At 35.1% G+C, this 14,595-nt stretch overlaps 1 protein-coding gene across 1 annotated transcript in view; it reads right to left on the reverse strand.

The window, feature by feature from the left end:
- CNTLN (centlein) overlaps positions 1-14,595 on the reverse strand; it is a 193,754-nt gene that overhangs the window by 38,001 nt on the left and 141,158 nt on the right. Inside the window, 3 exon segments of the mRNA XM_058044544.1 lie at positions 547-626; positions 1,896-2,006; positions 2,009-2,080. Of these exon segments, the coding sequence (XP_057900527.1) occupies positions 547-626; positions 1,896-2,006; positions 2,009-2,080 (263 nt within the window).

Genomic DNA, 14,595 nt, shown 5'->3' on the forward strand with positions numbered 1-14,595 from the left:
GAATGCGAGAAGACACGATAATAAACAGCTGTCTGGCTATGAGGAAAACATGAATTGACTGGAAACAGGTCCACAGTAAAAGGTCACAGAAACCCATGAACTCCTCAGGTGTCCATAACAACTAGTAACTTTAAAGGCACACAAAAAAAAAAGTCTCTTTTCCCTAAGAGGTATGAGAGAACGGATAATTTTCACTATAGCAAGCATTATACAGTGTTTCAATAATTCAATTAACACATTTGCCAAAATCTGCGCTGGTTTTCGCCAGCATTGTTTTACTGGTTATGTTAGCTTAAGTTAGCTGTTAAATTAGCTATCACAAATCCTTGATTAACATATCTTGAGTTTTACACAGTAACTCTGATTTTAAGAGAAATACAAAGGGAATGCTACAAAACAAGGATTTCACATTGCTCATTACAGTATACTTTGAGACCATCAACAGCACCATAATTACAAATACAATGTATTAATTACAACCTAAAATGTTGTAGCTAATCAGAGCAGAAAATTATAATTCATTGTGGGATTATATAAATTGAGCACCTGTGCTTCAAGAAGTTTCTGTATGCGCTGTAGCCATTTTTTATTTCTTTCAAATTCCATTTTTCCATTTCTGCTGTTTCCTAAACACATAAAAACATTAGGAGCAATAAAGGAAATGTGTAACTGGGTATACATTAAATATAGAGCATGTGGAAGTTGGAATCACATTTGCAAAATTAGTTACCTGAAGCATACTCATCAAGTATCAGTGCTCTATTAAATTTTTAAACCTACCCGTGTCTGTGCAAGCCTCTAGAAATGTGCATAGCATGTTCTTTTCATATGAATATACTGGTGTATGTGTGATCTATGTCTAAATTGTATGAGTTCTAGATAAAGGTGCCTAAGTCTATGCACTGATAGATAGATTATGTAGTGTATATGTAGTGTAAATTCATCTCCTGTCTAATAAATTTGTTTTATATTTATAGTTAAGTATGTTTATGTGTTTTACACATATATTCACAGTGACTATAACAAAAAGATACAGGATGTAGAAATTACTCTGAGAATGAGATAAGCATGGAACAACTCTGTCAAAGTGAATCACTTTATAGGGTTGTATAAATGTTAGTAAACAGGGCAGGGATCAGCCTATTTTATTTGTATTCATGAGTGTAATCCCTATCAGTGCATATACATACCACGCACAGTTGTTTCACCAACAGGAAAGCTTCCTTTTTGTGGCCTCTTTAATATAAAGCTCCAACAAGGCTAAATCTAAGTCATCACCAGAGTACCTTACAGGCCAATAATGGCCAGTTCCTAGACACTTGCTAAGGTACCTGCACAGGATTTTCATATATTATTAAATAAATCTGGACAAGAAATCCCATCACTGCATCTATTTAATAGAGTGATTTGATGAAACACTATCAAATATTTCATAGCAAAATGTATGATGGAATCAACAAAAAGGCTATGAATTCACCCAGAAACCATCTGTCTACCAGAAATACCTCTAATAGGTATCACAATTCAGAGAGGAAGTATCAACAAAATCAATCTGGCACAGCAAAACATACATTCTAATTCTGTTTCCTTTAATGCTGAAGTCTATTTAAAACATACAATCCTGCCAAATAGCCTCACAAAAGAAGAAAATACTGAATAATATCTCTACATACATATGCTCAAAGCAGTTATGTGTATATTTATGTATGCTTTAAGTCTTGCCACCTTACAAATCTCTAACCTGACCTTTTCATTTAGATTGAACCCTTCTTGATTTCTGTACTGTATCTTGCACAATGTAATTTCAGTCTTTACCTGCAAATCCTTTTATTCAAGGAGGGATATAGTCAGCATCTCCTCATCTATGCCTTTTTTACTGAAGTCCTTAAAATAACTTACTTCATCATCTCCTTCTTGCAGTATTTCATAAAGATCAGTTGTTGAAACATTAAGGATAGACGCTAATTGAATACTCTCTTGGAAAAGACACTTTTTGCATGCTTTCATTTCTCCCACATTTTTGCCAGTTTAATTTTTGTTCTCAGCTATTGTACACTGTGATGTAACTCTCTGGATAGTGTCTAGAAGGCATAAGGAAAAAAAAAACTGTCATATTTTAATAGTGCAAATAAGATGCAAAAACAGTATCATTTAGACTAAGCTCCTTTAGATGGGAATTATCTTCATTCTGTGTTATTTGTTCAACAGGATATCTGCCGGAATTATTTGTTCAACAGGATATGTGCTGGAATATTAAATAATGTGCTGCTTAGAACAAAAAATATTAATTAATACAGTAAACCAAAAAAATGTTCTTAAATGTACATACTGTTTTTGTATGTCTTTAGCAAAGTAACTATTCTTACAATGCCATCATTAGTAAGAAAAGGCAACTTCCACAGAATCAAAATCCTTTTCTGACACAGTCTAACAGAAATGTTCTTGAAATAAGAACATAAGTGTCAGGCTTCATTGTGGTCAAATAGGGATTTTTTTTTTTAAAGCTTATTGATATTCTCTGCATGCAGAAGCACCAGTACACCTCTTTATTCAAAATCTGAAATTTGTTTCCCACCAGGAGAGAGTTATTCAAAATTGTCCTGGCTACCAAGCTCCTATCTTACCTACTTCTTAGATTCTTTGGTTCAATGAAATTACACTAAACATCAGCGTAATTGATCAGTTTTATAAATGAAGCAATTTTGGTTTAATATTTATGTAACTATGACAAAAAGATTTCATCAAAAGCTGAGCAAGACAATTTTATTTAAAAATTGTTGACTAACAAACAAGAGTACTAATCCATTTTCAGAAGATCCTCCTAAAATATTCAACTGCCATGACTCAAGTAGAGCCATGATGGTCAACACAAACACCTTGGCTGAGCTGAAAATGAGCAAAGAAGGTTTTCTTTTGAGCATCCTAGTGAAGCTTATCTTACTAACATACATCTCAATAGTAGCTGATCAGATCCTCAAAATTCGTATCATACAGAATACCTTCATCTCATAAAAACTGACTACAGGATAATGAAGCCTGTTTACTGGCATTTTGGGTAAAGTATTTTACAGCCTCTAGTGTATTTGAAACAGTCATTGGAGACTATTTGCTAATACATTTCAACAAAGGCGCAGCAGACTCATCCAATTCCAAGATTTTTTCTTCCTACCGCTTCCCAACTTAACATTTTTCTGTACTCAATAAAATTTAATTATTAAAAATAAAAACATCCTGCCACAAATCTGGGGAGAGAAGGTACAGTGAAATTTGTCCAATTTTTTTATTCAAGTGTGGGTCCCTTCATCCACAGAATTTCCAACAAACTATTTTGGACATAAACCTATCTGCAAGTGCAGAGCTGAGAGGAATGAAGAAACTTGAAATGTAATGGGCAACTTGAACTAAGCTCATAGAAGGAAATAGACTAAGAGAAGAGGGAGCCCCCCCCCAAAAAGTACACACTATGAAAAAACATACAGTTAAATCGCATGTTTTTGTAGCATTTGAAATGGTCTAAGAGTAAATTTGCTCTTGCAACATATAGGAGATATATTTGACAATGGAAAAAAGAGTTCAACCATACTTTTTCAATCAAATTGAATCAGCTTCCCATGTTTTAAAAAGACATCTCTCTCAGGCATAACTGATCACTCTAGAAGATGCACATGTGTAACCTGATGCAAAGAGGAAATGTAAATTAAAGGAGCAAAACAGCAAAAAATTTACCTGCAAAGCCACTTGGAAAGGCTACACGAAACAACAAAAACCAAAACCAAAACCAAACAAAAAAAAAAGCACGATAATAAACAATGTTAAACATTCATTCGAATGCCTTAGAAAACACAGAAACATTGCCAGGCAACAGTCATTTGACATTATTACATAAATGTTATTGGTGTATCCAAATTCCAAAAGAAGCTAATGATGAATGAGCAAGCTGATAGCAACAGTGGAACTCAGAAACTGCAACTCCAGTGTGATTGGCTTTTAGCCCACGGTTCCAGAAATGAAGGTGCCAGAAAGAAAGGTATCAGAAAGACACTGAAGAATTTATAGCAACAATTTTTAAAAAAGGAATAAAAAAATTGAAAAAAAAAATTAAGAAACGAATAAAGAAAAAGCAAGTTTAAAAAAATCATCGAAAAAGAAAATTACAACAAATAGATTTTAATATGCAAGTATATACTTTATATATAATCACAGCAAATCATTCATATGGAGGACTTGCATTTCAATTTCTCTTACCCTTGAGCAGTTCAAATACACTAAAGCATATGCAAAGCACAAAGCATATGTGAAAAATAAGGCTACTTTATGGACTTTAAAACTGGACTCTGAGAGACTAGCTATTTTTGAACCTCCCTCCTTCATGTTATTGATATAATGTTTTGATATAAATTTTATCACTAAATAAGTGCCTTGAAATTTATAGTCTTCCTATGATTTTAAGTTGCTTTTTCTTCCGTTATTTTCTCGTCCATCATATGCTAATGTTTGCACATATTCATGTGCTAAATTGTTTACTTATTAGTGATTTAATTTATATGTCAGTTCATGCACCGATACAGATATGTTCGGTCTCAAGCCACACAGCTTTTAGTAACTGAAAGACCCATTTCCAAACTCAAAAGTACAGACTCAAGAGTTAAGCAACCCAGGTTTTGCAGATGAGTGTACTGAAGGCAGTATAACATTGTTCTGTGATCAAGAATTTGATCCAATGCATTGTGGAGCTAGGTGTAGGATTTTGAACAAAAACATTTCCCTCTGTGTATTACAAAATTGTTCATTTTTAAACTAATAAGCATACATAGGTGATGCAAGCTACCTAAAATGAAATCAGTGCAGCACATGACTTCTGTACTATACTGATTCATAACAATGTCTTTATTAGTACCAGTAACACTAGGATTTGAGATTTTATCTTTGTTTTTTTCTTTTGCCATCAAATGTATAGGATGTTTTGTTAGGAAAGCCATTTTCCTAACTTAGATGTTACTATCACAGTTAGTCCTGCGGGACACACTTTGCTGCTACCAGCCAACTAGAATAGGAATTCTTGATTAATTCCTGAAACGAATCTATACCACTTCTTGTCAGACCAGTGCAACTACTCCTGATCTGACAAGAAAAAAAGAAGCTTAAAATTCTAACAAAATTACCTTAAGGTTCCTAGTCCTTTTTAGTCATTGCAATTGTTGAGTTACCAACCAACTCCATATCTTTCCTATAATAAACATTACAGATGTTGGGTTACAAATAATTCTGAGATATCTCCATTACAAACCTTTTTACTTTATTTTCACTTCCACAAATACTCATTCTTAAGAATATATTGTTTTCAAATTTGGCCTCAGCATGTAATCACTTCTTAGCACTGCATCTTTTGCCAGTTTTGAGATGTATAAAGACAAAGGTCTTCTATCAATTAGAAGGTCATATTTAATTAAACACTCCAAGAAGCCTTGGTGGCACAAAGACCCTGACAGCACACTATTAATAAGGCCTTTGCATCCGAAAACAGAGATACTCACACTGACACTCGTTGATCCTGGAATTAACACAATTTTATCAATGGCCTTAAGTAATGTTGTATGACCAAGGCAAGGCCAAAAAATTTTTCCTGTAATTACCATGTTAATTTATATACTATTATTGTTTGTAGCATAATAAAACTTAATGGTCCCAAGACGATTTCTGACACTAGCTAGCACTGTACCTATGTATAGCCAGATTTCAGTCCTGCACTGGTGCAGATCTCATGTCAGAGGCCATGGCTCATGAGTCATGGATAATTTAAAGCTTTACTGTATTTTGTACTATAGTAATAAGAGTGTGCTGCATCTGGCTGAGATCACAGAATCATCAAAGTTGGAAGAGACCTTCAGCATCACCTAGTCTTCAACCACAGTGGCCAAATAAGGGTTCAGTTTAGCTTTGGCCCTTCTAATTTTCTCCCCACATACTTGACAACATCTTTGTAGTCCCCCCAAATTACCTGTTCATCTTTCCAGAGATGCTACAATCTTTTTTTGTCACAAGTTCAAGCCTAAAGTCTCTGTTAAACCAGACCAGTATTTTTCCTGCTGGCTTCCTCCAGCACAAATGGAGATGTAGTTAATTGTCTTCCAACAGCTTCTAAGGCGCAGTGTTTGGGATTTGTAACTAAACCAGGGCTGCTAACATACCAGCCATTGCTAAGTAGCACTGGCACAGTGTCAGGGTCTCCTGTTTCTCATGCTGCCACCTCAGCAAGTGGGCTTGGGATGCAGAAAATGTAGAGAGGGAACGCAGATGGGATGGACAACTGGTCCCAAATGACCAAATGGGCATTTCCCACATATACCACATAACAATGAAATCTAAGGGAGATGGTGATTTGTCTGCTCAGAGACTGGCTAGGTATTGATCTACGTTCCTTGGGGGATTTATTCTCCTGTTTTTCCTTCATTAAACTGTCCTTACCAACACACAAGTACACAGGTTTTCTCACTTTTGCTCATTCTGTTCTTTTCCCAGTCCTACTGGGGCAAGTGAGCAGCCCCCGACAACAAAGAACTGTGTGGTGTTTAGCTGCTGGCCAGCCAATACACCAATACAGCTGTTAGTCAACCAACCACAAATGCATAGAAGAATATAATATACAGAACTATTTTATATGTAGCATTGCGTGTGTAGTTCAATATGGATATGTCCTTAGATACAAGTAATGTGTTCTTAGAAACTCACTTGTTTTGCACATTAGAAAAGTACATGGATGTGGTTCAAAGCATTAAACCAAAAACAAGGTGGAAAACCTTTTCTGAAAAAAGGTTAATTTCCTAAAAAGTCAAAAGCATTATGAAGATGTCTGTGAATAATAAGAGAAATTTCAGAGAACTGAACACTGAGCTCAAAGAACTCTACTTTTGTGGTAGAATATTTATTGCTGGCCAAAAGTTTGGCCAGATCCTAATGCTGCAAAAAGGCTGACAAATATTACAACCCCAAATGCCTCATAATCAACAAAACAAAACAGAATGAATTGACAAAATTACACAAATAGATTAGGTCATAAACCATTTCAGCAGCTGAAATAAGCATTAAATGAAAGTATCGTTATTTGTCCCTTATTCTCTGTCTAAAATACTTTCAGTAGTAATGTTTAAACTGATATCACAGCGTGACTGAAAACTCTTCTATATGGACTTAATCTTTTAAAATATGTTATTTAATATATATTTATATACGTTATTTAAATTCATTCACTTGAAAAAACTACACCTTCTAGGCATAACCTTTTTTTATCAGAAAAGGGACAAGACAAGACACAAAAACAGACCACTACAATGGACTTGTTTTGCTTAGGGCTATAACATGTAGCATTCTGACCCAAGGGAAGGAGAAAGCCTCAAGTTGGTTGATTTAATTCTTACGATTCTCACAGATCACATGTCATTTTTAGAGACTCAGCAGATGCCCTGTAAGTAAAGATGTAGAGGACAAACCAATTTTCACCAAGTTTAGTATTCAAACTTCTGGAGCAAAATATTAAAGTGGAAATAACATTATTTTACCAATGTCACACAGGTCACATTTATAAGGTGATTAGTTGTTTTTATTTACCTGTCTACAGTCACAGTTTCTGCTGTGGTTCCAGAATTTATTAAGATACATGTTCAAACATGATGTGTCTCATCCTGGAATTAAGATATTTTATTATCTTTTCCATTAAGAATAAAATAAACAAAAAATACATTGCATTTGTTAAACACCCCCAAAATAAAAAAGACAATTTAAGATAATTTCAAGAGAATTTAAGATAATTTAGTGATTTTAGAGAATGTTAGTGTGATACCTAAGAGCTAACAGAGATGCAAAGTTTCAAAGGCTAATTCAATAACTATCTGAAAGGAAGAAACACATCCTCTAAAGCTAGATATCAGAACAATATATATGATTTAAATTAAACAGTCTTATGTTGATTGGCACTGAGAATAGTGCTCAGAACTTCACAGAGATAAGTGGAAGATGAAAGCACACATAGCTTGGAAGAACTGCCTCATCTAAAAGCCTGAAACAATTCCATTATACATAAATATAGAGAAATTGCAGTCTGAATGTAAAAAAATAATGTGATATCGCAGTTGTATCTACAACCTGATTTTCCATGATTTCCTGATTTTTCAATTAACACAGGTAAACTTGAACACACATGAGCATAACTAAGATTCTAACAGGCAAGATCTGAAAGATTCATGTAAGTAATTTAAAATATTACCATTCTCTTCTATTCTAGCAGCAAAAGCTATCTCCACTTTTCAGTCCAACATCCTAGCCTGGCCCTGCCTTCTCTGCAGCTCTGAACTAGAAAAGGTGAATTCTATAACACCCCAAACCACACATCTGAAGAAGTGTACACAGATTTGCACAGTATTTCTTTTTCAACTACTAAAGCTAAACCCATTGTGGCTTTTCTGAAAATCCTTCAAGTTATACACTATAAAAAGGGCCTGACAATTTCAGTATTTGCTTACAAAACTTGGCACTTAGTACTGAAGACCCCAAAAATCAAGTTAAAATGCAATAAGCATAATAAGATACAGTGACAGGAATTAGTAATTGCATTGCATAAAATTTGATAATCTGATCCCTATCAATGGCAAGATTTGAATTTGTAAAACCATGCTGGCCTAAATTGTGCTATTCCTACTTGCCATTAGGGGTGGAAGTCTTCCCTGGCTGGCTCCCCATTTCTCCAAAATACCTCACCCTACACACTCAAGCAAAATACCATTTGTTCTAGGTTGAAAACAATTAAAAACAAATGGTTTCATTATAAGCATATATTTCTGAGTACAAAACTGAGAACGCTCTTTTGACTGCATTTGCTTAACCATCTCAAGGTGCAGGAAACCGTAGGAAAGAATACTGAAAATATTTCAACCTGTGTTTGACCTTATAAGAAAAGGAAATGGTATACATTGTGTAATGTTCTAAAAAAAAATTAATTTTTTTACAAATACATAGACAAGTGACTCAAGTCATGGACAGTTTTAATTTTAGATTGTCTTCAAAACAAGGCACATTTAAACAAAGATACAGCAATGGACTTACTATGGCCAATTACAAAATAGTTTGTATTTCAGTAGAAAATATACCATACATTCTTTATGGTACATTTACATGTTTCAAAATTCCCTGTATGAATAAAAATTAAGGGGCTTTGTATTACTGGTCAGCTTTTTCTCTTTTTGTTTTCTAATCCTCTCTTGAGAACTGCTTAGCTATCATATTTTATGCTTGAAATCTTATCTTAAAAATCTGCTTTTTTCATTAAATTCTTTGCAATACCTTTAAGTAGGATTTATTGCACATTATTTATAATACATACAGCAGGTACCTACTGATATGACAGACCTATGGTCATTTATAATTTTACAGCTTTACAATTATCTAATCTCTCCTGTACATTAAGCTTTAGGACTGTCCAAAACTTGAACTGTAGACCCAAATGTTTTCAGTCTCATGCTGGTTGTTAAGTATCAGCAAACACCCCATAGTTTTCATTGTACTGTTGCTAGATTTTCAGCACAATTACCATGTTTTGTGTCCTATAACACAGAAAAAATATAGTTTTCTTTATAGCAGAGAATGAGTTGAAATATATATAATCAGCATGGGATGATATGCACAATATTTGTGTCAAAATATATTGGTTTCTACAATTCTATTTATATGGAATGGGCAATAATAATAATTTAAAGTCCTATTTACTTCAGCATTTAAGTACTACCTCATTTATATTAATTTTTTGCCTGCTGTAAATTCTTTGGTTTCAACAGAATTTCTTCTGATTTACACAGGTACTAGCAAAACTACCATAATTCCTTTAAAACTTCATATATTAACAGTTATTTACACAGAGGGAAAAAAAAAAAAAGGCACTGAGAGAAATTAGAGCTTCACACATGTGTAGCAAGAGATGCCTTGGATCTTAGGGAGTTTATTATCTTGAACAGTTAGGGCAGACAAAGTCAGCACAGTTGTACCAGATGCAGCAAACAAAGATATTCAGGGCAGACCAAGAAATGCTGAGGTGAAGCAACCCTCCAAAGGTCACACAGCAGGTCAGTGACCAAGACGTGAAGAACACCATGATTTTCTGACACTCAGCTCAGTGCCTAAGCTTACGCTATCTTTCTGCAGAAACGCACAAAAAGCCTAAGAACCATAAATCAGATGCTCTGTGTAAGAACACCGTACTGCTGAAAAAAAATGTGTCTGAAACCCAACTTAAGAGGTCATCTCTGGCATTACTTAGATTTTTAAAAATTCCCATAAAAGTTACCAACTGTGTTTTCTCAGAATACAGCAATTTATTGGGTTTGTTAATGATTCTGTCTTCCTAGAACTCTTCCGACTTCTCTGTAGCCCTTTTGGGAATCCCCTTAACTCCCAGCTTCCTAAGTTACTGTGGACACTTCACAAGACCCTTTGTATGAATGAGTACTTTATGTTCTCCCTGCTTCAGCTCGCTTTCTTAGCAATTTGATTGACATACATTAAACAATTAATTCTGCAAGAACTCTTACATAAATCATTACTGGAGACCTTTTACCTCCTTTCCAAGTTTTTCTGGTTTTCTTGGTTTTTTGCCAAAAAGGGTTTCTAATCACTTCAAGCCTAGAGCCTGTAGTATGTACTCATACTACTAGTACTACTACTACTACTACTACTCATACTACTACTACTACTAGTGTCCACCCCTGAAGTCTTCCAGTCATTCCTTCTTCCAGTCAACATTTTTTCTGTCTTTCAGACCCCAAACTGGCCATTTTCTTTAAACAAAGTACCTTTCTAGGTCCAGCAGAGAATGGAGTAAGAACTTTAAAAAGAAGTCTCTCCAATCCATTTAAAGAAATCCCAGATGGATCTAGACACTTCCCGGAAGTGCAGTACAGAGTCTCCAAGCAGCACCCAGATGATCCAGCTGATCCTGTTTCAATCCTATTCTCTGCTGAACTCTGCTCTCCAGTTTTTAGTTTTTTATTGAGGCACAAATGGAATTTTTTTGAAGATCAGTGGAAACAGTCTTCAGTTCAAGTTTGTTGGATCTGTTCACATGCTATCTAGAGTTATAGAGTCACGGTCTGTGAAAATGGTTCTCTTGCACTCTAGGAAGAATAAAAATAGCCCTATTATCAACAAAATCACCTGTGTATGTCAGATATGCATCTAAACTTTGCATGAGATATACATGCATAGCTACAAAAAACCAACATACCTTACAACTTGGTTACATAATTGAATCATCTAAATCAACATCCTTAAATTCTTAATACAGAATTAGATAACAAGTAGGATTTATAAACATTCAATATATCTTAAGCTGCATCTGTTATGGTCTTTATCTATCATAGTCAAAAAACCAAAGTAGAGTGCTATCCTTTGAAGTCTAAAAAGCAAAGAATAAGTAGAGTAAGGACATGCTTTTCAACATCTTCCTCTTTATTCTTCCATTTTATTTATCAAGATTTTTTCCATTAAGACACCTACAGTATATGCAGTTCCTGGCATACTGTATGTATCACTAACCATATGCCTCCTGTTAACCATAAGAATTCAGCTATTCACTTAATTCATTAAAATTCACAAGGCCTATTATTCTGTTTACAGCCTAATAGATATTCACTGTCACTATTCAGGCCTCTGATTCAATTTGCTTAAATCCCAGATGCAGAGTAATCCTGATGGAGATTAGCTTAATTTATCACCAATTTCTTCTCAGAACCAAGAAAGGTTGATATTTCATAATAAAAGCTGTGTTTCTACTTTTTTTCTTGAAGTAGCATGTACAATGAAGAAGAAGAAATAAATGCCTAATTTTTTAATGGTGAGATTTTCTCAGTTACACAAATTTTGCTTTTCATATAGGATACCATCTTTTAAGGTGTGTATTTTACAGGTAAGACTACTGATTGTTGTCATGGTGGAACATATTCCTGGAATCAAATATTATGCTGATTCTGACTGAACACAGGTTGACAGACTTATCATGTACTCCACACAATACAAAATAATCACTCTGGGTATACTTTTCTAGGTAAAGTGTTGACAGTTTGGAGTGTAATAAATGAAATATACTTATCTTTTGGCTCTCAAGTGTTCTCAGGGGGGGAAAATTTTCTAGCAACTTGAAGTCATATTAGAGATGTCCACTTCCAAATCAAAACTGACAGTGCTGATTTATGTGATAATATCTGCTGTTGTTTGCAAAATGTCCCAGTGACTTACTGAAGAAATCTTTGTTTGGTCAAACAACACTTCCAAATTGGCACAGTTCAGATACAATTGCATAAAATTCTCAAAATAAACCAGTTTTCATCTGCACAGCATACCATAGTTCTATTTCAACAAAAAGTTAGTCTGTTTTTGCCAATTATTGAGTTTTACAGTTGCCCGTCATGTGCTTCTTTTTCAGATACAGAAAAAAATTATCATTCTGCATGATTCCACAGGGTTTGAGAATATATTCAGCAACAGCAAAATTCTATGAAGAGCATCTCTTGCTGTCCCACTGTAACTGGAGAATTCTGAGAGTCACCTGCAAGGATTTCCTTCCATCTGAAGATCTGACTTTGTGACAGAAAGTAAAACTGTAGCAATGTACTTGTGATGCTCTCATGTTGTAAACCAACTGAATAAAATAACTGATGAAAACCAACTGAATATTTCCCAAATATTCGTGCCTTCTAACCCAATCAGTTATGTCTAATATTTTTGAATAGTTTTGTTTATAGATAAAGAGCAAATAGGACGTGATCTCTATACAGCCATTCTGAGAAGAATATATTACCTAGCAATGCTCTATTTTGAGCCAACAGTTCAAGAGAAAAAGACGAGGATAGTAAATAGTAAATAACCAGAATAGTAAATAACCAGAATTTGCCAAGTAAGAGGATTTTTTATTATGACTAGTCATTCATTACCAATTGTTTGCTACAGGAAAAAGTTTACACAGCATTCTCAGTTAGCACTGCCACTAAGGGGCAGTCCCAGCACCTCCAGCCTACAACCATGCAAACCTGTCCCTGTTCTGACCTTCTGTGGTACACAAAAGCTGGTGTTGTGGGCTTCTAGAAGGTTAACTGAATTCTCATGAACCAGCTCACAACCAACCCAGAAAATGTCTATGATTACATTTCAAAAATGGAGTAGGGAGGAAGTTGTGTAAGGGCAGAAATGAGGAGAGAGGCTCACTCAGGGGCGTAACTTTTCAACAGAAGCATTAACTTACCTAAACCTGTATTTTGAACTACAGCCCAAGACAGCAGTGAGGAAATATGCCATGGCAAAACTTATGTCAGTATTCAAGGTAAACAGCAGAAAGGTTATAGAGATCCATATATATCAGGATGTAAGATAAACTGACTGAATGACAAGTAAATGGCAGAACACCTCTTGGCCAAGCTGAGGTGAAAGAAGTCCTCTGATACATGTGGCTGCTGAACATAGATGTATGTCAAAGAGGAGAGTGAGGGGGAAGTGCACCTAGCTTAAGCCCAGCTCTGAGTAGCCGAAATGAGGGCAGCTGTCTTAAGAGGGTGAGTGTAAGATCCCAACTTAGATCCATTAAGCTTGCCAAGTGAACTGCCATGGGTGTTGATTTTGGCAGTCAGTTTTATCAGATGGTTGTACTGGAGACCTATCAAGAACAATGCCAGAACACACCAGATGTGCTCTGTGCTGCAGCGGGTATCCTCAGTGGAAGGCACACAAGTCCCAAATGACAGAGGTAGTATGGAAGTACGAAGTGCACTCAACTGATTTTGAAGCATTCAGCTGCCATCACCTATTTATTACCACCATAGCTGAATATAGAAGCCTTATCAAAACAATTCTTCTCAAGGTCAGAAAAGTTCTCATATTCGCATGCTCAGACAGGCATCATCACCACAGATTAAAGTGAGTTTTGCTGATGGACAAGTTGAATGGGAGAGATATCACTACTGAGTCTTGGCTTACAAAAGCCTCTGAGAGAAACATATGGTCACTCAAAGCCTAGAGAAGGATAAAAAAATAGAACATGCCAGAAAACAGAATTCATGCAGTAATTCAGACAGTTTCATAATAAACTAGTATGTTCAACAATATTTTCTATAGAAATCCAGTCAAGCAGTTTAATAGCAATTTTTAAATTTTATCCAATGGCTGTTTTCTGCATGAGTTCTCACAAGTACTACAAACACACAACAAAGAACATTTTGCTCTGGTTGCTGTGCTTCACATAACTGGCAGATCCACCTGAGGATCTGACAGTACATGTTATAGAATATCCTGAGCAATGGTACACCATAAAAATTGAATGTATGATTCAAAGAGAATTTGTGGTGCTGAAGGAAGCAGGGGGTGGGATAAAGACATGAGCTCTAGAAAATGCACCTGAAGTACTATCAGAGCCACCTGATCCCTCTTCCAGGTAGTCTGCATTTTTCTGTAATAAAACTACTTTATTTGGCCTAGTTGATATATTTAAAGCCCAACTTTCATTATTAATTCTTAGTCTTGATATATACTACATACAAATTTTATCATTATATGAATTTTGTGAAA

Source organism: Melospiza georgiana, chromosome Z (genome assembly GCF_028018845.1).
Source record: "Melospiza georgiana isolate bMelGeo1 chromosome Z, bMelGeo1.pri, whole genome shotgun sequence".
Lineage (NCBI taxonomy): Eukaryota > Metazoa > Chordata > Aves > Passeriformes > Passerellidae > Melospiza > Melospiza georgiana.